This window comes from Lepidothrix coronata, unplaced genomic scaffold (genome assembly GCF_001604755.1).
Source record: "Lepidothrix coronata isolate B3197 unplaced genomic scaffold, Lepidothrix_coronata-1.0 Scaffold5, whole genome shotgun sequence".
NCBI lineage: Eukaryota > Metazoa > Chordata > Aves > Passeriformes > Pipridae > Lepidothrix > Lepidothrix coronata.
The window spans coordinates 9153283-9179725 of NW_016690185.1; the positions used below are offsets into that span (position 1 = coordinate 9153283).

The following is a 26443-nucleotide window of genomic DNA, read 5'->3' on the forward strand; positions in this document are numbered from 1 at the left end:
AGGAGACACTGGGAGTGCAGGGCCTACAGCAGGAACCAGTTATAAAAACTGTCTGGAGCCTGTCAGCTGAGGTCTTCACTACAAACCTTCTTGCCTGTTGACCATATACACTCTAAAGCTGCCGCATTATTAGGATATCCTGAGGAAATTTGATCTGGTCTTTTATATTTTTGTGAGGAAAATGTGGCTCCCCAAAGGACATCTTCCGGAATGACACTAGCCACTGATGGGAATATGTGCTAGCAGTGTCCTGGGTAAAGGGCAGCTGGAAGGAGGGAGAACCACTGCAGAGGCTGTACAGCTATAATCAGTGGCTTGTGTACAGGGAAGTCAGACATCCAAGTGATCTGTTAGGACCTGTGAGTGTTCTTTCTGCATGTGATTAATGTGTAAGCACTCTGGGTTGTGGCAATACTGTAAAACATTGCAGCTGTTGGCCCATCTGTGCTGGATTTCTGAAGTATTGAGTAAACTAACCTGAAAAAAATACGCAAATGTATTTTGTTTACCCAGTGAGACTGATGTTGACCAGAGATGGGGGGATAGTGTTGGAAGAGCTTTTGACCATGTCTTCTTGCAGATTGGGTTGGTCTTCTTCAACATATTTTAGAAGTCTGATGTAAAAATACTAGCATTTGGTCTTTGTTTGCTTTTCCATTAAATTCTGATCTGTCAGTGCTATCCTAAATTTAGATTTTGAGCATGGCAGAAGTGCCAGTGAAGAAGGAAGTTCTGTATGACCTTAAGCATACGTGTGTGTATGTGCAATGCATGTGTTAACATGCATCTCTCCTCTTCTTAATTTTGAAATTCTTTTAACTCTGAATTGCCAGGAATTGTTTTTCTGATAGAATAGCAAAGTTGCTGTAATAGTTATCTCTTCAGAAGAATTTTCTCTCTAAAATGTTTGTATATTTTTAACCTCTGTCTTGAAGAATTTATCTAGGTGTTGAACCAAGATATCTGTTGCTCGGAAAGAAGTCTGTCATATTTTCAGACGTCAGAAAGCAAGGTGATGTGTTATGAAATGAAGTTACCTGGTTTTGGATGGTGTCACTTAAGCACATGTTAGCCTGCCTGCCTGTATCTTGTATTTAAGACCTGACAGGGATTTTAAATGTTTCAACAGATTGCAGATGGCCAAAGAGAACTCATTGAATCCTACAGTGTAAAGAAGAGACACTTCATTGGAAATACAAGCATGGATGCCTGCCTGTCTTTCATTATGGCCAACCATGGGAGAGTAAAACCCAATGATGTTGTATATGATCCATTTGTTGGAACAGGTATATATATTTTTTTTCCACTGGTGGGAAAAACTGGAAGATTGTCTTACTGTTTGCACCAGGTTTTACCTGGTGCAGTGGCTTCTGGTGCTCAGCTGATATTTGAGAGGATACCAAAGGCAAAATGGTGATTGTAAAATGAGTAGTCTGTTAACTTGAAAGGGATTTTGGGGGAAGGAGACCAACTTCCAAAGCTATAAACAGTTTATTTCACACTTCTAAAAAATCCATCTTCGTGGTTTTATTTTATGCACCATGGGTTAAACGCTACTTCATATGTGTTATGGACTGCCTAAGATCCAAAGTGACCAAGAAGTGAAATTTGGCTAATGCACTTCCTGCCGTCACTTTCAGGGGGTTACAAGGAGTGGCATTTTAGAGCTGGCTATTTAGAGTGCTGAGGGCACGTCTAGGCTTTTAACACAGCGTAACAATAGTTAGGTCATAGCATTCAGTAGAGATCAAAGGAGAATACTGCTCACACCACATATCCGCCCCCAGCTGAACTTTTCCTAGTTTATCCAGGAGGGGGAGCTTTTATTCCACATATGACATAAAAGTACATTTTGACTCAGAGAAACTGAGCTGTTGTGTAGGTGAAATAGCTGATCTGTTGTGTCAGGTTGTGCCATATAATCATAGCAGAGTATATTGTATTAAGCTACCTATAGTAGTTTCTTCAAAAACGTAACGAAGGCTCTGTTTTTGACCTGGATTTTAGAATCATAGAGTAGAATCATAGAACATCCTGGGTTGGAAGGGATCCACAAGGATCATCAAAGTCTGACTCCTGAACCTGCACAGGACAACCACAAGAGTCACACCATGTGCCTGAGAGCACTGTCCAAACACTTCGTGAACTCTGTCAGGCTTGGTGCTGTGACCACTTCCCTGGGGAGCCTGTTCCAGTGCTCAGCCACCCCCTCGGTGAAGAGCCTTTTCCTGATATCTAACTTAAACCTTCTCTGACTCAGCTTCAAGCCATTTCCTCCAGTGCTGTCACTGGTCACCAGAGAGAAGGGATCAGTGTCTGCCCCTCCACATCCACAGCAGTTTCAGACTGCAATGAGACCTCCCGTCAGTCTCCTCCAGGCTGAACAAATGCCCTCAGCCGCTCCTCATACGGCTTCCTCTCAAGGCCCTTCAACATCTTTGTTGCTCTCCTTTGAGTGCTCTCTAATGGCTTAATATCTTTCTTATATTGTGACATCCAAAACTGCACACAATATTCAAGGTGAGGCCGCACCAGTGCAGAGCAGAGCGGGACAATCCCCTCCCTCAACCAGCTGGCGATGCTTTGCCTGATGCCCCCCCGGGATACCGTTTGCCCTCCTGGCCAACTTGCTACACTTTGATCAAGATAACCACGTGTGAAATGCGTACGATTAAAAATGCTTACATTAATGGAAGGATGAGGATAGTTTTCTGCAGAAATGACTGCAGAGAAGTTAGGGAGAGAGAAGACAACACTACAGGGTCACCAGTAGGATAAATTCTTAATAGCATGTATCTTCTCTGTACCACAGAAAACAAACCAGGGATGTAATATTTTCAGAAACACAAGGCTTCAGTGAACTCTTATGTTTTTGTCTTAAATTTTTGTTCATATATGATCTGGGTTTTTTTCATGCATAATAATGTCTCATGAAATTTTCTCCTCATCCTTGTGCTTGTCCTTCTTTGAAAGGTTCAGGAAATTCCTCTACTTATCTGTGAGCAGTTTGTTTGATTTTGGTATCTATGGCTTTGCATCTTCTTACAAAAATCTGCTAAACAAAAAGAAAATCTCGGAGAGCATTCATTCTCATGGGAGTGAAAAGGAAGGTAAAGACAGAGGAAGAAATATCACATGGAAATGGCAAAGCTATAGAAATTCTGTATAAATGTTAAATCATTTTTCAGTTTGAAAGGTAACAAATACAATACAAGTATATAAAATTCTCAGCAAATTACCTAGTGGTTTGAATTACATTTTTTGGGGATTTTTTGCCCTGGATATCTGTAATATAAAGGCTAGAGATTAAAGCTGCATGAGTCTGCTGATCGGTTTAGAAAGAACATACATACAGGATTTGATGAGCATTTTGAAACTGTGGTTCAGATTTCTTTATTGATGCAGCTTTATTACCTGGCTTGGTTTCTTCCTGTTTTCTTTACACTGAAAATGTAAATAATGCCAAATCAGAATGGCCTTGCAAAATGGTGCTTGCTTATTGGAAAGAAACTGATTTTTGCATAAACCAAATCACAAGTCTTCCATGTTAGTGTAACAGTGGCAAATTGGCATTTGTCATTGGAATATGAAGTGCTCTTTGACCAGGCTGGCTTTTAGGAGACTTGATTCCCCTTCTTATTGTAGAGCAGAATTGGAACATCCGGGATTGTTTTTAAGTTCCATAAATGTTTAGATATTCTTTCCTCAGTGTTGGGCAGAAAGAAGCTTGGAGCTTTCTGGAAGAATAAATCAAGTCTTCTACCTTAATATTTTGTGCTTCCTCCTAGACAGTCTGTTCAGGTTATCTCAGTAATCTTGTTAATTATACCATTCAAAGTTATTTGTCCTTACTTTCTCTTTGCCAATTTGTGATACTGTGTAGTCGCAAATGACAAGAATTTTTTTCTTTGACATTCTGGGGGACAGTGCTATGACCAGTCCTCATGTGTGCTGAAGAGATGGGGGAATAGCGTATGATAGAAAGGCATGAAGTTCTGTGCCACTGGCATTCTGCTAACAGTCATCAGGGGACACAGTGATTCCCTGATTAACCCTCTTAGCATGTTTCATATAGTAGATCAAAGAGCTGGCCCTATTACTGTATTTAAGTATTCATGCACCTTCTGTGTGAACACAATTGAACTAGTACCAGCTGAGATTTATTGAAAGCCTTAAGTTCATGTTTTCCTAACTTTTTTTTGCTTATGATTAAAACCATTCTTAGATGGGCCAAGTGCTTTCTTCTTACTTTTTTTTATAGGACTGGGTGGTATGCCTTACTTGGGGTCAGGGCTAGCTAAATTTGTCGTGACCCTCTGGAGGTACTGCCCATCTCTTATGAGGGATTGCAGCCAAGAAGGGAAATGGGTGACTCCTCTGGGGTGAGTAGCCTTGCTTTTCCCTGATCCACTTCCTTGATCCAGGAAAAATCAGAGGAATTTGAAAACTTTTCTTTCTCCCTCACATTTGGTTTTTGTAGAGTTGGTTACCATATGGTGTAGGAGTGCTCTGAGATGGGATCCTTCAGCCCATGCACACAGGGCATGTTAGGGAGGTGTTTGTGCTGAGTGGATGGCTCAGGGTAGTTCAGCCACCTGAAGTGCTTCTCTCCATGCTCCCTGTGAATGGGAAAACTGGTGTCAACAGTACAACCAGCTTGCACATTGTTCCCTGTGCTTGTCAACTCTTCATCCTGCAGCAATCTTCCCCTTTATTTTAGCAGGACTGTTGACACCAGTAATGTGGGGTTCACAGCCTTGTTCTCAGTCACTGTTCTCTTTTAAACCATTCTACTAGCTACATAATAACTTGACCACACAGGTATTTGGTAATCTTCTACAGTCTGTCCATTGTTTCATTTGGAAGCTGTTAAAGAGGTAATGTCATTTGTTCATTTTTGTGGTCTGTTCAACTGCTATCAAGTTTAAAGGGGAAATCACACATGCTTTTCTGTTATTTTTTTTTTTTTTTTTGTAAATTAGTAAAGCAGATTGCAATAGTATTAATTAAAAAAATGATTTTATTGCAGAATAAGTACACTGGTAAAACTGCTGACAGAATAGGCAGCATACTCACAGAAAAATGCATTTGTATATAGTTTTCACACAGCGTAACTATTACAGGAACTGTTTTGATGTTCCCTGTTTACATTGGACATATTTACATTTGCAAGGCTCTTGACCATTGTTTCTTACGCAGGGAATGGCCACATTTTACAACAAGTTTGATTTTAGACACAGTTAAGGAGATACTTTGAGAACAGACACAGGAGAACTGCTATTTGTTTGGTGATGACTTTTCAAATTGTGTGCCAACAATATGAAATTCTGTTCCTTGCAAAGTAGTATCAAAAGTTTTGGTTCATGTAATGATTGAAGAATCTTACTGCCTTGAAATACAGAAAACCATAAACAAACTCCTAAGAGCAGTCTCAAAAGAGAAGGAGTGACAAAAGGCATAGTAAGATAAGGAGAATCAGGTATAGCAGACAAGGGACTTGGTGTAATTATTTCTAATTATAGTTGCATAGTGATTCTAACAGGTTGGTAGTTTTGTTTCTTTTTTTAGTTTCTTTTTTTTTGTACTTGGGTCTAGCTTTGGGTCTGGTGTGCTACTGTTGTAAACTCCTGAAGTTCCTGAGGAAAAAATTCCAACACAAGTAACATTTATGACAGGAGTTTATATTTTTCCTCTTTTCTCCCCTGTGTAGGTGGCCTTCTAATCTCCTCAGCACACTTTGGAGCATATGTGTGTGGTACTGATATAGATTACAACACAATCCACGGATTAGGTATGTTACATATTTCTAAACCACTGAAATCTTGCTCTCTGGAATTTAGGATGGTAGTGGATGATACTTAGTGGATTTTAAAGCAATATTAATCTTATTAGGATTTATTTGGTCATGCTTATTTTTATTCACCAATTTACATGTATCCTAGATAAAATATTGTCTTATTTTTAAGCAGGAAATATTTTAAAAAAGGAATAATAAAAACCAAACAAAATTCCAAATAATAATTACCACACCTGTGTGCTGTCTTAACCTGTGATGTAGGAAGCTTCTCGTAACCTAACCCAGGAAGTCTAATCTTATTCTTACTTCTCTGAAAATCTGCAGTTCAAATTGTATCTGACCTAGTGGACAGGATTGTGACTGATGGTCAGAGAGAATGTCTAACAAAACAACATTTTTACAAATGTGTTCTGGGACACCCTGTGCAGATGGTGCAGCAGAACTTTTCTAGTGTATTTTCATTATTTCTTGCTACTTCTGAAGTTTACTGCAAGTACTTTTGACAGGTTTTGTAGTGACATTTAATTATTTTCCTTTAAATTAAATGGTAGAGTATATGAAAAGCTTTTCTTATATAATTGTTTCTTGTTGAGTGTGCTTTTTTTCCCCCTCTCTGGGCCCTCTCCCTTCCCAGGCAAGGCAAGCAGAAAGAACCAGAAATGGAGAGGGCCAGATGAAAATATCAGAGCTAATCTCCGACAGTATGGTTTAGAGAAATACTACCTCGATGCACTGGTTGCTGATTCTTCCAGGCCAATATGGCGAAAAGGGATGCTGTTCGATGCAATCATTACAGACCGTAAGTTTGTTGCTGCTTTTTGTTGCCTGATAGCAGTGACTGAAAGATTATTGCCTGTGTCTGTGCCTATGTGTGTTGATTTAATGTCTGGATGAGTGCTCAGATCTGCAGTTTATCAAAGATGGTTATTGAGAGCAGCACTGTGGAAATTGGATCTGCATTTGACATCTCTGCATTTATTTTAAGGGTAGTTATAAATGTGTAACAAAGCTGGCAGTAACTCTTTCTTCCGTGGAGAGAATATTATGCTCACCAGCAGAAATCAATATGGCTGGAAATCATCCTTTGAAGAAGTCTCATTTAGTAAAAGCGTAACTTCATTGATGCACAGAGACTTCTTATCAGAATGGTACATGTTGCTGTTAGAACTTGATCTGCAGGACATTGGAGTCTGCCATGCAGCCTTGATGGACTTCTGAAGATTTATGTTAAATACTTATTGTAATGCTTCCAAAGAGAAGTTTTAATGTGTTTCCAATACACTTAACCACTAGAAGCATTAGCATTTTGGAAGGATCCTTTGCTCTTTTAGCAACCTATGTACTAAAGACCATTTGTCATGTATGAGAGGGAATAGAAACTAAGGGAATAAATGAAAGACCTTGATACAGCAATTTCTGATCTCTAGTGCTGACCTTATGATGAGACATTCATATTAATTAGGAATAGGGAGCGTGACTTTTCTTTGTAGGTTGCTTGCTAGTTTTTATTTGGTCTATTTGGCAATAAAACAGTGTAGAATAATAATATGGACTCAGAACTGAGTGTGACACAATTTGTAAGACTTCTGCAATGGTTATATTGGTGCTTCCATGATGCTGAAACAAGTCTCACAAAACCAGAGGTTTTGAACATGAAATAAGTATGTTATGTTATTAGAAATGTGCACAAATGTGTGAGAAAAAGCCGTCTCTGGTTCTTATGTGAGAGAATTACCATTTGTGTAATGTACTGGCAAGAAATTCCAATGTACTTAATTTCATTTTGAAAAAGGTTAACTAAGTGCTATAGGGGACATGTTCATGTCTGGCAAACAAAAGAGGATGGTATTATTTGTCACATGTTTCAAGTCTGAGGAATATCTTTTAATCAACAAAACAGAAAAGCATTGTTCTTTGTAGTGTAGCAAACTTCTAGTCTATTAGAAGCTCTTAGAAAGCTGAAGGGCTTTCTTTGAATCAGTTCTAAAGTAACCTTTTGGAGTAATAAACTTTTAATAGATCTTGAAGAAATTTTCCTTGCTTAGTTTTACTTTGTAAAAGCTTTTCTTTTTTTAACTTTGTATAAGCCACAGTTTATGCACTGTCGTGTATGTATGGTATAATTGTGTGTTATTTGGACAAGGAATGAGGTTCTCATCTCTGCGTTATGCATTTGCTTTGTCTAGCACCATATGGTATCAGAGAAGCTACTCGCAGAACGGGTTCACAAAAGGAAGCAGTTAAGTCAGTTGAAAGAAGGTAGGTGAGCTGTCTCATCTGTTGTAGAATATAAATGTCTTAATGGAAATGTAGTCATAGTTTTAGAATCTTTACTATTTCTTGGTCGGCTATCGACAGTTAAAAAAATGGTGGCAATATAAATTAAAGAAGAAAAGCCCTTTTTACTCTATTTGCAAAACCAGTATGTCATTTCCTGAAATCATCTTGGTTTTGTTCTCCCTGCTTATCATTTGTGTGTGTTCAGATTTTGAATCCTATTTCTCACCTCTGTGAGCCATCATTACCTTTTATTTCCTATTCTCAGAAAGTTCTCTTCAGTCTCTGCAGGCCGCAAAATCAGTCTAAAATAGAATACCCATACTTTACCCCAACCTCTTCTCTTTTGGATTTCCACTGCTCTTTTCAGAGATAGGTCATGGCTTCTCCACTGCCTGGCCTTCATTTTCTTCTGTGTTTTACTCTAAATTGTTAAGAAAGCTGTTGTTAAGAAACAACTATTCCCAGTATACCTGTGATTCTTTGACTTCAAATACTAAAGATGATAGTCTGAAGAGCCAGTTATGGGAACTTGCAAAGTCATATTCCTCATATTAGAAGTTGTATTTCTGGATTGTCACAATTACTTTTGCAAGTGTCAGATAGTGCTTTTGTGGTCTGTTTTTGGTTTGGGTTTTTTTAGTTATTATTTTAAGAAATGTAGGTTTTACCCGTGCTTTTATGTTTGTTTACACTTGTACATTTTTTGTTTAGCACAGAAAATCACATCTTCGTTTCATCCAATTATCATCTAAGTGACATCTTTTTTGACCTGTTGAAGTTTGCGGCAGAATATCTGGTGATGGGAGGAAGATTAGTTTACTGGCTGCCAATATACAGGCCTGAGTATGTATTGTTGATTTCTGTTATGCTGTAAGTCAGAATGGCTGCTGCACTTTCACTGTGTTTCTTTTGGGGCACGGTACAGCTGGAGCTTCCATAGCACCAGCACTCAAGAGTAGTGCCGAGACTTCGTATTTTAAAACTTTGTGTGAGGAAAACCAGATTTTGAAATAAGGTTTTTGAATGGCGATAATTCCTGACTATTACCAAACAGAAAAAACCTTAGTGTGTCATTGCAAATGTACATCCAGTGAGTTGAGGTTTAAGCTTAGGAAATTAAACTTTCAAGGTACATATTAGAATGTGTTTCTCTAGAGTAATTGATAAAGATGTGTGACAAGGTCCTATGAAAAACATTCTTGGTTCTTTGGAGTTTGGCACTACTAATTTAGCTGTCTTCTGAGAAATAAAAGTCAAATGACCAGGAGATGGTAGTGAGAGGCAAGAATCATAAGGGAGCAGCCCTGTTAAGGACGAGAGGGGCCAGCAGAGACTGCGGGATCCTGTCTGCTCAGTAGTGCAGCCTGAGTTCAGAACTGAGTTTAAAAGGAAAGACAGCTGTTTGCATACCTTACTTAAGCATCTCTTAGATAAGGTTTGATGGTATTTTTGGTTTGGCTTGGGTTATTTTTAAACTGTTTCACTGTAAAGTGAAGAGTTCTGTAGGTTTTTCAAAGTATCTTCCAGATACAGATGTGCTCTGAAGGTAGTTTTTACAGTGTCAGATGTTTCTATGTACAGTCAAAATATTACTGATGAATAAAGTGGTGGTTGTCCCTGATTTCATCATGGAAATGGCTTGTGCCAGTCCTATATATCCTATATATCACACGCTTTGAAAATTTGGAAATCAAATGGAGCCATTTCTTTTATGTGCTGCTGTAACAGAAGAGTGCACTTAGCAGTTTGCATTTTTTTAATAAATGATAGAATTGGTATCTTTAGGCTTTTTTTATTGTGAGACAATTAAAAAAACAAAGCAATGAATGCCATTACAGTATTATAGCTAGTTGTTCAAAATGTCTGTCTATACATGCTTAGCCCCAACAGACTGTGTGTCATTGTGAATTCTAAGATTTCAATGTCAATAAAAATGGTTTGGATTTACTGAATTTATTCTGTTCATCAAGATACTAGAGTTTTTCTGTCCGCTTATTGAACTTTGATAAAAAACATGTTTCCTCACTTCAACTAACTTGGGAACTGCACATTCAGGATCTACTTTGGTTGCTGTTTTGGGGAGGTCTAGTTAAGTTGCCTCATAAAAAGTGAATTTGTACATCCTACTGTGAATTGAAATACTGAAGTCACTATATTAGCACGGAATATTAGTACAGTCAGTTTATTTTCAGTTGTAATGCTGAACAAGGGAACAGACATTAAAACAAGTATGTAGGGGGAAGGGAAGATACTTTCTACTAACATATTGCATTATCAAATATCCCTTGGCAACACCTGCCTTCAATTTCATTTCTTGAGATCCTTGTGTATTACCTTAAATTAAAGCCAAAACTGGATTGAATTGGATGTCTGTTAAAACCACTGCTTCTGTATTCCTTACTTGATAAGGTTCTGAGTTTTACCTGAAAGAATGTAGAAATACATGCATTAATGCTAACAGACAAGGCTTTTTAACAAACTGATAATGATCTCTCCTTCTGCAAGATAGCATCTCACTCCAAAGTTTACTCTTTCAGTCTGACATTGAAGTCATTGTTGAGTCAGAATTCTTTTAATTCCTTTGCAGTCAGTCTTTTATAGTGTTATATATTTATAAACTTTATTACATATATTTTCTATATATATTATTGTATATTTAAAAATTTAAGATGTGGTGGAGTGCCTACCTTCGTAGGAGAAAGAGCAAGTTTGGTGCTACTAGATGCATCGAAAGTCTTGTATAATAGAAAGAGCAGTTGAGAAATAATTTTATTCTCCTTTGTCAAAAGCATGTTCTGACATCAGCTAGCGGAAGTAGCAAGTTGATTCCACATCAGAAGTGACTGAAAGGTTGTTTTGCAGTCTGGAAGTTTTGAGGCAACCAAAGAGGCAGTACTGCTTGGGGTTCTTTTTTTCTTATTTACAAATCTGTGTTTGGTATTGAGTTACTTGTTTAACAGCTCACTGTTATCTTAAGAAATGCCAAGTTTTCCATCAGCACCTAGACGGATCCTATTTTGAGTTGTGTTACATTTGTCTTCTCTTTCTCCCAGAACAATACCTTTACTTTGTAAAGTGCATTCATAAAATCCACCTCTTCACAAGAAAAATGCAAAGCTCCTCTTTCATACCTTATAAGTTGAAGTGATAGGTGTTTCAGTTGTTTAGTTCTGCATTTTAATGTCTGACTCCTGTTGACTCCCAAGCATTGGAGAATCATGAGAGCAGACATTTTGTACAAAGTCATAGTCCCTGACGATACCAAAACCCATTTTCTGTGTTATGTGGAAGTAACTATTGCATGACAGCTTATTACAAAAACTAAGACTAAATGACTGATCTATGTTTCAGTATATGGGAAGGGTGTCTGATCTCATGTTTATTATATTAGCTAGGTCAATACTTCTTGCTGCTCTAGTCCCATGCAAAGGTGTCTAAGTTTTACTTGGCTCCCTGCCAAGTCCGGAGACCCAGCACAAAAACCTCTGGCAAAGAGCAAAGAAAAAGAAACTATGAAAAATCCAGACCAGCCGAACTATATTAAAATAAATGTATTTACGTATATTACAGTCAAATACGGTTGAAATACTATATACAATCCCGAAAGGGAAAGGGAAAGGAAGGGGAAAAAAAAAGCAACAAAAAACCGAAACAGATATACACAATCAAAAAAACCCCTCAGGATCTAGCAAACTAAAGAATTAGCAAAAGAATATCTTACTACTTTCCTTGGGATAGCACAGTCGCCCAAACACCGCCAACCACACTATCGGACTCCAGATCAGCAGGAACAACAGGCCCCGTAGGCCCAGCCAGGCCCCAGCTCCCCCACAGAAACGAGACCGGCTGTGGGGAATCTGCTGTCTCCAAACCTCGCCGGAAGGGAAGAGAGGAAGAGGCTTCTCTCTCTGTCTATTTATATGTTTGGATTACGTAAAGGAATAGGATGGAATACTTCCTTCCTTCCTTCCTGGCGACCAGGAAGGAAGGCCTAAACTCAAAACCATTACAAAAGGTCTTAAATCTTTAAATTCCTCTTACAGCAATAGAAATAGAAAGATTGAAAGCAATCTAGAGAAAGCACTTTCTACAGAAAATAGTATGCTTATGAGATGGGGCATTTAAAACACTTTAACTGCTTGCTTCTATAGATAGGATTTAATTGTAAGCCAGTGTTGCTGCTATCTAATGTTAAATGATAATGGATTTTTTTCTTGCCATTAGAAAAAGTAATTATGATGAGATAGGTTTGTAACACCAAATGTTGAAGTTCAGGAATGTCACTGTCTATTAAGATCTGACTTAATAAGATTTGAAATTGAAGCATAATGGTCTCTTTTTAGGGAGCTGGAGTTAAGTCTCTTATTCCTGCAACATCATATACGTTGGCTGGAATATGTTTTTAAAATCACAGCTCCCATTGGATAAGTTATTATTTCTGGTTGGCTGAGATATTTTCTACTTGACATTATACAGGCAGGCCTGTGTGCATACATTAATGTAATTTAAATACATATGAAAAAAGGAGGAGGGTTATGTCTCGACAGTGTGAGCTTTTAATTTATTCTATACACTATATGTCACAAGATGATTGAAATATATGTTGTCAAAACTCTGGAGCACCGATATCTGAATTTCTTTAATCAGATTAAAGTGCATAACAACTTTCTAGTGTAAGCCTTTTTGTGAAGAGTCTGTAAGAATTTTGTTTCAGATACAAGTCTTCCACTTCATGAGCTTGCAGCATTATGAATGTTAATTTCTTCCAGATATACAGAAGAAATCATTCCTCGCCACCCGTGCCTGAAACTTATTAGCAACTGTGAGCAGATGCTTTCCAGCCACACATCAAGGCGCCTGATTACCATGGAAAAGGTGAAAGAATTCAAGGTAAGCTTGAATTCTTGATTATGTTGTGTAAAATAGTAGTTATAGCATTCATGACAAGTTTGTGCTATTCACCAGTTGATCCTTATTTCTATCACACTTGAGTTTTTATGATCAGATTTAGAGCTTCTGGAAAATTGGGTAGTGATATAAGGTTTCTGGTTTGGTTTTTTTCCTTTTTTTTCTCAGTTTTTGGTAAACTCTTCATCCCAAGCAAGCCCCTGAATAGTGTGAAAAAGATCTTTGAAGTTATGGTTACTTGTGAATCCCATCCACAGAGATGCCTAAGTTTCCATTGATTTCAAAGTTTAACTTGATGCCCAAGTATATACTAAATGGCTTTGTGGGTAAACCATATTCGATTCTGTTACTTCATCTTTAGAGCTCTTAGTTTTTGAGATAATATTGAAGTTGTGAAAGTACAGTGAAGCACACTGACTCTTTTTTTGTTTTGGGACACACTAAGTGGCTCTCCTGAGGTACTGGGGGGAGGGAATATTGCATTCAGGTCTCCTTTCCATTCTCGATGCTTCTCTCACTCAATACTGTTAAAAGAGATGCAAAGCAACTGTGAGGCAAATTCTTAATGAAAATGCACACAGTGAGCAAGTGCTTTTAGTACAATCCTTGTCAGTTGGAAGAGCTGTTTCAGATGACAGGAGATACAGTCAAACTGCTGTGTCTGCATGGTGCTTGCACTAATAACACAGCAGGGTTTCAGTACTGTGCTCATAATGCTCATGATAAGTGCAGTTCTCAAGCAACACCTGAATTTTTAAAAGCACCATAGTTGGAGTCCAGTGTCGGAGCTGCCAACTTCACCAGTAGCGAACCAGGAGGGTAGATGCTGAAAATTTTTGACATGTGTGTCTCAGGGTTTTCAGGGAGGTTTTCTGCAGGAGTTTTATTAATACCAGTGCTGTAGGATAACATGTTCTAATCTAAAAAATATATCCACCATTCTGTGATTAGACTTTTGTCATTTGTTATTCTTGTTTTGTGCATCACCTGTTCTTCAGTACATGATTTGACAGGTTCATGTCTGGAAATGCTTAGCTCTGAGCACCTGAGAATATTTGGCAGGCTTACTGCTTAGATAAAACTGTGCAAGTGCTTATATTCAGGACTCCAAAAGTCTGTTAGATAATCTGAAGATACCAGAACCCATGTATGGTTTTTGATGATGTAAAACTTATCTAAAGAACAAAATGCATATTGAGTCCTTAGCCAATGCCTGCCTGGTTTAGGGTCTTGTTTGGTGTCTTAAGATTTCCCCACCTCAGTATCCCTTACTTGGAACATGGCTTTTCCTTTCTTAATATCCTGAGCAACCTTTGAATTGAATATTTCTTTGACTCACCAGATGTGATCATAAAATTCAATAGATAGTGTTTTGGCTGTTTTCTTAAATGAAAGAGTGAATTTTTATGAATATGCAAACATTTATGTTTCCAGACAGTTCCTGTCTGTTTTACTAAACTGGTCTGTAACAGACCCTCACAGCTGCCTTTTAATTCAGCTTAGTGCAGCACTTGCAAGTGGCTAAGAAGTTCTACGAATCATGTAGTGTCATTATGCAGTTCTTTGGTTTCCCCAGGGTTTGCCACCAATAAGGAATTGCAGATTTCACAGCAAATTTGATTTCACTGTTAACACTCTAAACTCTTAAATGAAGATGAATTCAGTCAGTTACTGAAATTGATGGTGCATTTTGTTTTGAATTGTAATAAAAAGGAGACCAAAATGAATGCAAAAAGTGAGTATGTCTAGGTGAAGTATTGGTCTATCATAACTAATCATTAACATGAAGATCATATATGTTGAATTAAAAGCCTCACAAAAGGTGGTATATAACTCACTGTCTAGTGAGCATCCAGGCTGTTCTTTTTAAGTTTACAGTGAAATCATGCCAACTGGAAAAGATTTCTTACTGAACTCAGTGTTGATATGAATAGGCTTTTCCAGCATATGCACAGTATGAGCAGAGAAGTTGTTCGTTTATTAACATTTAAAGCTTTTTTTTTTTTTTTAAATTACCGTTTCAGGCAACTTTTGCCATTGTTCCTCCCAGCACAGTGCTCACCCCAAAATTTCCATGTCACATGGTCACTCCAGAGTTGTTACTGGTGTAGAATTTTTCCTGTTGAATTTAGCAGTGTCTGTTCCTGGATATGACCCTGTTGTCCCCGTTTTGGTAACTGGTCCGTTTTGTTTATAGCTGTATAACATTAGTACAAGTGGTTTCTGTAGCTACTGTCCAGTACCAGATGTGGAGTGGTAGGAAGAGGTGATAGGGCTAGGAAGAATTTTTTTCTTTAAACAAAAACTGAATGTGGGTAATTACCCTGGAGCCAAATTGAGACATGCTAGATTTATAAAAATCTTTAGAATATCACTTAATATTTGCCAAGATTTCAAGAAAAGCAAAACTTCCTTGTTATCATTAAGCGTCCTCCTCTCTTCCACCTCTGTCATTATTTACTGGAGATCTGTAACACCTATTTTAGTGTTGTCTTTACAACAGATAAGTGTTGAGTTGAAAACTCAAAGTAGCTAAAAGCAATTTGGTAGCTTTTTGATAAGAACTTTGTTGGTTTGCAGTTGTCACAGAACTCATCATAAAACATTTCAGAGCAACATTTATGTGGTAACTGCTGCTTGCAATTAGTCTGCTGTTTTGAGAACTTATATTATTCAAAATAAGAACCAAGGGTGATGATAAAGAATGAACAGAGATTAACAAACATCTCCTGTTCTGAATTTTACAAATAAAAGAAGAAGTCTTTGTCTTCTTGGTTGTGCTGACACACTAGGGAAAGAGCTGACTTAGTGCCAAGCAGGCTGATCATTGCTGATCGGTCTTCTAAATTATTTCTTGGGAAGTCTCACTGTTTTGTGTTAAATAACCAATTACGCCTTGAAAACTACATATGGTTGTTTCAAAGGAAATGAGAGAAAAAAGTTACTCATCCCTGGATGCAGCTGTGTGTCACCAGCAGCACTGCTTATTTCTCTTCCAGCATGTCAAGAGAAGGAAAGAGACTGTCTTCCTTAAAACCCTATGGTTCAACTCCATTCCCTGAATTTAAACTTTCTTTTCCTTTTTTTTTTCCTAAGAAAAAAAAAGTTAAAAAACATCCATGTTAACTGCACTGGACAGTTAATGCGTTTGAGGGAGACTTGACACTGCCCCTGACACCTTCCATAAGAGAGATCTCTTACTGCAGAATGTTCCTGTCATATATTTAGTTTGCATATTCTAACAATTTATGCTACTCAAGACAGAGAGTAACTCAGGATGTTTGACTGATTTCCTTACTGAAACAAGCTGCTGCTTGATGCCCAGGCAAATTCTAGTGCAAATTGTCACAATAAATTCTTTAATGAAGAGTTTTTTGGACAAGCATTCCTGGTGTTCAAGTTGTACCCATTCAGCTCCCTGATACAAAATGTCGTAATTTAGAATTTGTTTGGAAATCATTAGTTTCTGAAATCCAAGAATTTATTTTACTTTGATCAATTCTCATGTTGCCCATAAAACTATTTTGACTAGTAAATGCTAACAGTGAGTGTTACCTCCAGGTAGTTCAGGATTTCTTTAATTTGTTTTTCCCTCTTTTAAAGAGCAATTCACAATCTGTTGATTTTTTTTGTTGTTGTTTTTGGTTGGTTGGTTTTTTGTTTGGTTTTGGGTTTTTTTTTAAGCAATCACCATCTTTATTAGGCAGTCATGCCTGTGCAAGAGAGAGGTAGAGAATGAAACTTCTTAAACTGGAATTATTGTGATGTGGGCCAGGAGCTTCCTTTGTAATCTCTCCCAATAAACCCATGCGTAGCTGCAGATCTCTCATTTAGTGAGCAGAGTTTTGCAGAGCTTTTGATGAGGCCTGGATTTTCAAGATAGATTCTGCTGTGGAGTGGTGCACCAAGCCTGTTTCCAGGCTTGAATACAGATGCTCCTATTACACCTGTGTTTTACTTGAGGTTTGTTCTCTTACACAGTATATCCTCTCTTTGCCTTAATCAGCTTGGGGATAGAGGAAGGAGAAGTTTCTTTCCTCTTTCTTCTCTTCACCCTGAATCAGCATTTTGTTTCTTACAGAATCAAGATGAATGGTGTACACATGTGTGACCTCTTAGAGGTTGTGGGGATTATGCTATTGAGCATAATAAAGTGACATCAATAAGCATAACACTGTTTTTAGAAGTCCCATCAGTTTTCTTTAGCACTCAGGTCAAAGTTTGATGTATTGTTTAGCTTATAGCATCGCTAATGTTAGTTGACAAGTAATTGTGTAAAGCCATAATACACAATGAACTAAACCTTTGTATATGTAGTGGGACAGTTTTCTAAACTATATTGTTGGCTGGTGTCAAATATGTATTATGTATAGGGATTTACTGTATCAACTTTCAGAGGTATATGAATGCTGCACAAAAAAATTTTCTCTGATTGTGCTTCAATAACTGTAGGAACTCATTTTAGCTGACTGTGTTCCTCTTCTGTTTGTACCTGCCTTAGTGATGGAATTCACCAGACGGCATTTTTTCTGGAAAATACATGTTTTCCTTTATAAAAGTCTGTGTAGCATAGTACCTGTGCTCCTTCATTCATGTAACGGTAAGATTCTTGTGATGCCAGATGAGATATTTTCAGTGATGCAGCGCTGTTAAAACTGACAACTTGCGTAGTTTTGCTGTACAGAGTAGAATAATGGAAGTTTGAATGAGTACATTAAGAAACACAAACAAAAACTAACATCACAACCAAAATCTCTTTGTCTGCTTACAGCTTGTATTTGATTAATGTCAAATGAGAACCCATGGCATATGGAATTTCATTTCTGTTAAATGTTAAGACTTTGAAGTAGAATGTATATGTTCTTGTTAATCCTAGTGGAAACCTTAGCATTCTATTTTTTAAATTCTTTAAATCAGTCTAGTGTCTTAAATGGGTGCTGTTGAATTGTAAAAAAAATCTAACTACTTTACCCTTACTTGTAAGTGTTTGAAAAAGTCTGGAAGCAAACCAGTGGCAATACCTGCTGAACATACTGTCCTGAAGTCTAATGCTTGCATTTTGATACCGTGCAGGATCAAGATGAGAATTCTTACTTGTTGGATGGCCAGTATATGCCATACAGGGGACACAATTCTTTCCGTGAGAAGTATTTCAGTGGTGTGACAAAGAGGATTGCCAAGGAAGAAAAAGACAATCAGAAGTAAAATATAATATAAACAGATTAAAAAATGAGAAAAGAATGGAGATCGTGTTTCTTTGTAAGGACATCTGGATATGAACATTCATTTGAATGTTTCAGAAAAACAAATACTGCTTTTAATTTTAAAACAAGATGAAACCCACAACACAGGTTGAGAGCAGTTCTTTTTAATTAGCTTTGTTTACAGCAGATTTTATTGTACAAGTTTTTTGAGTCTTATTTAATTTATATTTGTACTTTCAAGTACTAATGATGATTGACTAAAACCATTATTATTGTTCTTTCACCATTAACATTTACAAAAAAGTAGTAGTATTATTTGGCTTCTTAAACTGTGAACATCTGGCTGTTTGAGAAACACGTGGTGGTGATCAAGAATTGCTTATTAAGAAGATAATTTTCATTTGTTTTGTTTTTTTGTATATGGTACACAATAAAACAAGATTGTCGTGAGTTTTTTTTAATTATTGCATGCAGTAATTGCTTGAATGAATTCCACTTGCTCTGGCTGAGGTCAGAAGTATTTAAAACAAACAAAAAATGCAAAGAAACAACTGGGCACGTGCACACCCCACAAAAAAGAAAAGGAAAGTCTCTGTGACCTGACAAACTCTGGAGAGCCTATTAAACCCTGTGAAGCCTGTCCACATCTGAAGCTCATCTGTACCTTGGATTTGCTTTTGCATTCCTAAACCTTGACTCTTGGTCAAGCCAACTGTCTGCAATTTTTGGTTCATAAATTGATAGTTAAACCAGTAACAACAACAGCATAAAATCAGTAATGGTTCCCTAATGGTATTAAGCCTAATCAAATCTTTGAAACTGAACCTGTATTTGTTAAAGGGCAGACTTTACTGAATCCACACCATGTCCATCATGAAAATACCTCATTTGAAAACCACTAAGCCCATTATTTCAGGATGTTAATGGTCCTTCTCATTTTGGTGGTCGAATATGGTCACATATTCTTCAGCAGGGCATTGATGAATGCATCTGCTTGCTCCAGCCAGAGGAACCCTGCTTCTCAACTTGCTGCAGGTCGCTGACTATCGTCATGTTAGAATCTTTGTAGATCACAGTTTTTAAGTGCCTCTCCAAGGAAGACTCATGTGTATCTGATCGAGTTCATTAACTGAATTTGCTCTTCTGTGTATTGTGGTCTTCAGCTGCAGCAGGAAAGCTTACAAACTCAATGACAGCTTTGTCTGACCTTCTGGATCTAATTTGTTGTGTGTTAAAAAGTTCTCAAATAGTGATTTATTTTCTCTGTTTCCATTATAAATCACTTTTTTTTTGGAGACTTCTTATGTCAGCCATATAATAGTTGTTCTGGGCTAAACTTGGAGCAAGATCAAAAGCTCAGAAAATTTTTCGAAAGTAGAATTTGAATTGATCACTTTCAAATATTACCTCAAAAATTACTGCTTCTGAAAACCTGTCTTTGTTTCAACATTACAATTTGGCATTCAGCTTTTATTACTTTACAAATTAAAATTACTTTCAATTCTTCATAGGCAAGAAATTTTTCTAAATGGATTTATTATGCCTTTATAACTTCATTTTTGTAAAAGTTCCCTTACACAGACATGATCTACATAGTTATACAAAAGGGAAGGTAGTGGCAAATCTGGCTCTGTCTATTCAATGAAAATGATTGAGTTTATTTCTCCTCTGCCTGGTCCAACTTTTAGTCCCTTCAGCAGTGGTGCTGTAGCCTCTTTTTAGCAGTTCATACATAACAGCTCTATCATTACTCAAGAATACCATTTTGAACAGAAACTGCAAGTGTATTTGGGGTACTGCATCAACACCCACTAATCAAAAATCGTTTAGAATTGAAATCAGATGTTCAAGCTCTGCTGATCCGCAACTTTAAAGCTATGATTTGGAAATATTCCTCATGTTTAAATTTCTCCTTGTTTAATGTGCACGCTCCAGCCCATTGTACGTGCAGCCTTGCAAAGCACAGGCATGTATAGCTGTAGAGCCGTGACACAGTCCTTGCCCTTGCTCTGTCAAAGGACTGACAGGCGGGTGAGTTATCCTTTCAGCAGGACTTGGCCATCCATGGCCGCGGTTTCTGGCACTTTCGTTCAATCTGGTTCCATTCAGTCTCTTTCTGAGTAGTTCCAGTTTCCTGTCCCTGGCGGGGAGCATCAGTTCACAATCCCGCGCTGAACTCATGCCGTTGTCATTCTCTTCTTTGGGGTGGTTTATGCCATTTTCCAGTTTTTAAAGATAAATGTTATTTTTGGAATGCTTTGTTGTGCTGCAGCAAATTGGATGGAGGGAGGAGCTGAAAACAGCTGTGAGGTCATATGGTCAGAGGCTGTCTCTTCCTGTAGGGAGCGATTTGTTGAGGCAACAAAGGGAGAGAGCCCCCTCTTTTCACAGTATCCCTTTACCTGATGTTGGTGTTCCTGGCTACAAGCCTCCTACATATCTACGGGAAGAGGAATTGGAAAAATAGTGGAAATAGATTTTCTCTGCAGTCGTTGTGTGTCCTACCTGCTATCTCTCTCTAATACTTTAATTAGTACCAATATGACCAAGTGTAACAGAAGGTCAAGGTTTGATGATGTCTTACCAGATAACAGGAAGCTACATATTTTGTTGAAATAGGCAGAAGTGTTGAAAAAAAAAAGACCTAGTTAATCTCTTCCAAGGAAAAGGCTGTAATACAAGTTCAGCTCTCATTAAACATCAGAGAACCCACACGGAAACAAGGCCTGGAGACAAAAGCTCTCAGCAATGTTTTTTGTTCCTGCTGTGACAACCAGTGCTGGCCCTGCTGCTTCTTGGTCTTCTCTTTAAAACAAAGAGACACAAGTAAAAGCATACAAAGAGCTTTTTTTAGATGGAACATAAAGGTCTTGGCTGAACTTTCCACTTCTACCCAAGGTACGAGACAAACTCACAGAAACTCAGACTTGGTAGTTTCTCCTTATCACCAATGAAAGGAGTAGATGTATCAGCTTGGTGAACAACTCGAGAAGAGTGCAATTCTCCCTGTAAACCAGCCTAAGAAACTGGTGTCTGTTAATGGAATAACATCTAACTCTGAGTCTCCTCCAGTAGAGAAGCAGTGTTGCCTCACTGGATATGGACTCTTCAACAGGAACTCTTGAAGGTTGGTTTTGGTGGACCCTTTATTCCTCTCTGCCTGTTCAACAGGGCTGGAAGGCTGTAGTGGAAGTACTTAACTGTTCAGTATCTCTTCTTGTTTCCTTAGAGTAACATTGTAGCTCAGAGCTGGGACTTAAAAGAAGGACATAGGTATCCATGCCCACCACAGTTGGCAGAAGGCAAATTTTTATGAGTTCTCAGTCAAGCTCACCTGTCCAAAATTACTGAAAAATGTGGCTTAGAAGATAAAGTACGGGCTTTCTCTCTGGCTGTTTTGATACTGGTTGAATGTAAAAATATTATAGGGAAAAACACCTTAATAATTCTCAGTATTTGCTTTCCTTCTATCACTGCTTTTTAAGATTTCTTCTTAATGGTTATTTCCACTGTCGCCAGGACAATTCCACAGCTTCAAGGTCACCAGCCAGAGAAGGGTGTCACAGAGATGGTGACACTGTCACTGTCCTCTGGTCACAGGTTTTCCAGAGACAAAAAAAATGTCCAGTTGGAGCAGGCAAGAGTGAAGTGGGTGATATGCAGTGGTTACAGGTTTTCCTGTTGGACAATAAGCAGCTTTGGGGTTACCTGACAGGAGGTCCAGCTGGTAGCTCAGCTCCAATCACCACAATGTTCCTTTTTTCTGACTCTCCTTTCCACCCCTTTGTAAAAGCAGAGAAGAAAAATTTAATGTGTTCGTTCTTTGCTGTTTAGCTTGGTTTGCAGTTTAAACTGAGGTCCAGAGTTAAACAAGGCTGTCTTTTCAGTCTGAAGATTTCTTCCCTGCTCCTAAAACAAACAGAGTTGTGGGTACCCAGGAGAATGAAGAGACTCTCTCCCTTTCTTTCGTGTTTGCTATTTGGAAAAAAAATATGTTTCTTTAACTTTATTCTTTCATATAATTGATTTTGATGATCATTTAATTTAAAACAGCAAAGTACATCTTACCTGCTTCCATGCTACCCTTTTAAATATATTTCTGTGATGTTCTCTTATTGGCTTCTTGGACTGTAAAAATCTCTGTTCGTGTATGTATCCTCACAACTGTTTTCTTTGTAGTTTTCTATCATGGATGCTGTTATTTTGTACATTGTATTTTGTACTGCTTTTATCAGCTACAGCTTTCCTGGGCCTGTGGGTGTGCAGGACACCACTCAAACAAGACGTCAGCTCTCTGTTAGCTGAAACACCTCATCAGACGCAAGGTCCTGGAGAATGGACATTCCATCTGGCTACACTAAGGGTATTGGACCTTGAGACAGGTTTGCCAAGTAAGATCTTATACAGCTCTTGCAGGTTGCATAAAGTGAGGTGGGCAGCTGAAAGATAAAATCCATTGATAGGAGGGAGATCTTGGTGTCTTTGCTGCCACTGTTAGGATAGTAGCTCACTGTACCCTCAGTGAGGTGCCCAGGAGAGGCTGCTGCCAACCTACGGCAGACCAAGGCACAGGAGGCTCTGGCCATGTGTATCAGGTCTAACAAGGAGTACTTTGAGTACCACTGAGTAGGAACAGGATATTTTGCTTCATTTAAAATTCCCCAGAAGGTAATTTTTTAACATTCAGTTTTTGGGTGCTGTAAAGAGGTGATGATTGGCAGTGATCATCTGAAATTCTAATCCAAATTTACTTTACATAAAAATGGTGAAAATAAAAAAAAATCTAAATGTGTAAAAACAGCATAGTATTATTACTGTTGTAATTCTCTCCAAAACAATTATTAGGTTCTTTTTCTTCCAATTAAAATGCCACTTGAAGTATAAAATTTTAATCTAAAACTTTTTCTTCATGGATTTGTTCTAATAATTTTTTCACTAATAAAGTGCAAAATAGCAGGTCATGTTACTATATGTGATGGGACAAGTAGTTAATTCTAATCTTATATATATAACTGCTAACTAAGCAATCTCATCTCCATAAGAAGATGCCATTGGTAAAATAGTCATAGTTAATCACCATAGTTCCTTCTCTGGAGTCTGTCCCAAAAGATGTGATGTCTCTGACTGATGAGTAAGAATGAATGTTCTGTGCCATGACTGGACAGCCCAGAGTGTCTTTGCTTTATCCTGCGACTGATGTGAAAGATTTCCACTGAACACTTGTATTTTAGAGGCAAGACTCATGCTTGTTCTATCTATTTTTCTATTGATGTATCACTAGGAGAAATGCAAGTAGATAATTTCAGTACAGGAAAAATTTAGTTATGAAAGTTCTTAGCACCTAATAGGGAAGGTTCCTAAAATACTGTGATTTTTGGCTAGAGATGAAACATAGCTATGTGGAGAAAATCGTGTGAGTAGTTGGATCTTTTAAGTTGGAAGGATAGCTCCTTACACGCAGGCAGTCTTCTCCACTGAGCTGTGGTCCTGTCCTTTGTGTGAATGTATGTGGTGGGTGGAATGATGCCTCTGTGGTCACAGTTCATGCCTTTATAACCTGTTCTGCCCTTCAGCTTTGTTTTGAGGCTGTTTACTTAAAGCTATGAGATCCTGAGATTAGGGGTGCTAGGCAGGTGCAGTGGGTTTATTGCAATAACAGTTGTGGCAGAGACTAGGATAAACAGAATCATGAGGAGCACCATATGACATAGACTCCTGTCTTAAAGAGAACCTTGTGTCTCATTAATAAGCAGACCTGTAGCAATTTAGGAGGGTTTTGGAAAGTTCCTACTCTCTCTTCAAAATCCCTGTGTGACAGAGAGTACTTGTATGCCTTTGCTCAAACCTCATTCCTTAACGCAGTAGTCCCTGGAAAAAGGGAATGAAATTACATAAGGAAAGGGGCTGCTATGAGCAGTGTTAATGTGCTGGTGCATCCTGGGTGAATACAAGCACCCAAGCACCACCTGCAGTTGTTCTGCCTCCTCGTTCTGGTGTTCCCCGGAGTGACCTGACAGGCTGCAGGCTGAACTTGTTAAACTGCTGCTGTTTGCTACAGGGAATGACCTGCCAAAAAAATGCACGGGCCTCGTGCCACTGGGGCTGGGGGAGTGGGCCCTCCCCTCTCACCCCCAGCCACCTTGCCTCCTTATGAAGCAAAGAAATTAATTTTATAAATCTCATAGAATAGCATTTTCAGCCTTATGTAAAGATCTCGAAGACAAAAGATACAGATTATTTCTTAATTAAATATAGATTTTATTTTGGTTTTTGTTTTTACTCAAAAAGCAAACTAAAACAAGTTTGTGCCAAGAGCTGTTACATCCCACCCCCTTCCTATTTTTTTTCAAATTGTGTTTTTATAAGCCTGGAAGAATTAATGATGAAAGTCTTTCCAGCTGTGACTTTACCAGGATCCCTTTCTGAAGCTCCTACTAATTTGGATTAAAACTGGATGGATGAAAGCTTTAAACAGCAAATCCTGGCAGTAGATTTGCTGAGGCCCCATGGCATATACTTCTCCAACTGTTCTTATCTTCTGAGGCAAAAAAACAAAAAAAAAAGAAAATAAGCAAACATCATTTTGTAATTACACAGTTGTTAACGTTTTCCCCGCTTTTCCCCTCCCTGGTCTAGGACACAGGGTCCCACCACCCCAGTAGCCTGCTGGGGCTCCTCTTTGCTGGACAGACCCCTGGATTTTGCAGGACAAGGTTTTGCTTGCAGAGTGGTGGGTTTCTTAAGCACTGTCTCATACCAGCTACTCTGAATGTTAACAGCCAGTGTGGATTTTAGAGAGAGTTGCTGCCTTGGGATGTAGCAGTTCAGAATGGCAATGCTGGGTGTGCAAGTCTGTCGTTGCAGGGACATGAAGCCACCAAGCTTCCTGAGTCCTGGCTGCTGGGTGTTCACCTCACTTGCTTAATTCTAGCAGTGTTGGCGCCGTGTTGTCTTACTGTCCAGGCTTCCTGGAGCCAGCAGCTGCAAGCTCTCCTACTGCCACAAACAATTAAATTAATTTCTTTAAATTGGACAGATCGATCTCTGGCAACTGGCCCATGTTCCTGCTCCTCCTCCCTCTCGCCAGGAGAGTCTTCTGGAACTTGTGAGCTTATTAAGCCCTTGCTCAGTGTGTTCCTCTCTTCATGACCATGCTGAGTCTGAGGAAAGGCAGTGCTCCAAACACAAGCAGAGCCGTGGGACACTGACAGCCTCTTCCTGTGGCCTTGCCAGAGGGTGTCCTCTTCACCAGTGCAGCCCCTCCAGGTGTGAGGCTGCAGCTCACAAAGGCATCTGAAATCTACTTGTGAGCACAGCTGGCTTAGATGCCGGCACTTGCCAGAGGGGGTGGCAGGAGCTGCTCACTGCAGGTGTTCTAAGTGCCTTACTGACCTGGCTGGAGCACCTCTTGCACAGAGAAGGCACATGAATACTACCAGTTATATTTATGGCATAGTCTATTAATAATTATGAATAACAGCAACTTTGCCTACTTGCAGTTTCTGGCAAATGTGAAGACTGTGAAGGAGGTGGCCACTGCTGAAGCATTATAGGGGGATGGTGTAGGCACAGCAGCATCTCCTGTCTCCACACTGTGCCTGCTGGCATGGAAAGATGTGCAGCCTGTGGGAGCCTGTGGGAGACTTACCCTTCCCACTCATTTCCAGTGGTCCGAGGGCTTGGTTTTTATAGAATGTGCTCCTTGTCCCTCTTAGCTGCTGTTTTGCCCCGTTGCTACTCAGTAAGTATGAGCAGATGCTTGAGAGGCTGCCTTAACTTGCCTTCAGCTGCTTCAAAGGAGCAGGGGAAATGCACAGTGACCAAGATCATCTTTCCTTCTCAGGATGCCTTGAGGTAGGGGTGAATATAGTCTCAAGGCGGCACCTAATGTTTCGTGTCAGTGCCGTATCTAAAGCAGTTATGTTAGTCTCCTTCTAGTCCTCTAGTGGAGAGGACCAAGTCCAGGGCACTTGTCAGTCTGCTGTTCTGGAGCTCTTGGATGTGTACAACTCAGACTTCCTCATTTATGAGTTACTCTAGTTGGTAATGTCTGGTTTTTTACAGTACTTCTTTGTTTCCAGTGAGGCCAGTTAATTCATCGTCATTTCATATACACATATCAGCTCCTGCTTCTACTAAGCTGGATAAGAATATTTATGAAATAGTTTTGCATCTTCATTTTCATCTACTTTGTCCATCCAAAAATGAAACAATTAGGTTTTGATATACAAGAAAAAACAATAATTCAACAAAC

At 38.7% G+C, this 26443-nt stretch overlaps 1 protein-coding gene and 1 long non-coding RNA gene across 13 annotated transcripts in view; one reads left to right on the top strand and one right to left on the bottom strand.

Moving 5' to 3' along the window:
* TRMT11 (tRNA methyltransferase 11 homolog) overlaps positions 1-26443 on the top strand; it is a 114708-nt gene that overhangs the window by 7712 nt on the left and 80553 nt on the right. For 3 of the 12 annotated variants that reach the window (XM_017828594.1, XM_017828678.1, XM_017828686.1), the window contains 7 exons: positions 1130-1286; positions 5711-5791; positions 6432-6596; positions 7984-8056; positions 8789-8920; positions 12847-12967; positions 17982-19229. In XM_017828594.1, the coding sequence (XP_017684083.1) occupies positions 1130-1286; positions 5711-5791; positions 6432-6596; positions 7984-8056; positions 8789-8920; positions 12847-12967; positions 17982-18149 (897 nt within the window). In that variant the 3' untranslated portion in view covers positions 18150-19229. Of the gene's footprint in view, positions 1-1129; positions 1287-5710; positions 5792-6431; positions 6597-7983; positions 8057-8788; positions 8921-12846; positions 12968-13153; positions 13529-13574; positions 13583-17486; positions 17586-17981; positions 19230-20812; positions 20817-22424; positions 22793-26443 lie in introns of those variants that run through there. The other 9 variants (XM_017828614.1, XM_017828657.1, XM_017828651.1 and 6 more) reach the window with 7 other exon arrangements.
* On the bottom strand, positions 8101-12086 carry LOC108504083. Its single transcript, XR_001876991.1, has 3 exons — positions 11799-12086; positions 10412-10500; positions 8101-8498 (listed from the first exon to the last, which is right to left on the bottom strand). It is a non-coding gene; the product is annotated as an uncharacterized LOC108504083 (long non-coding RNA).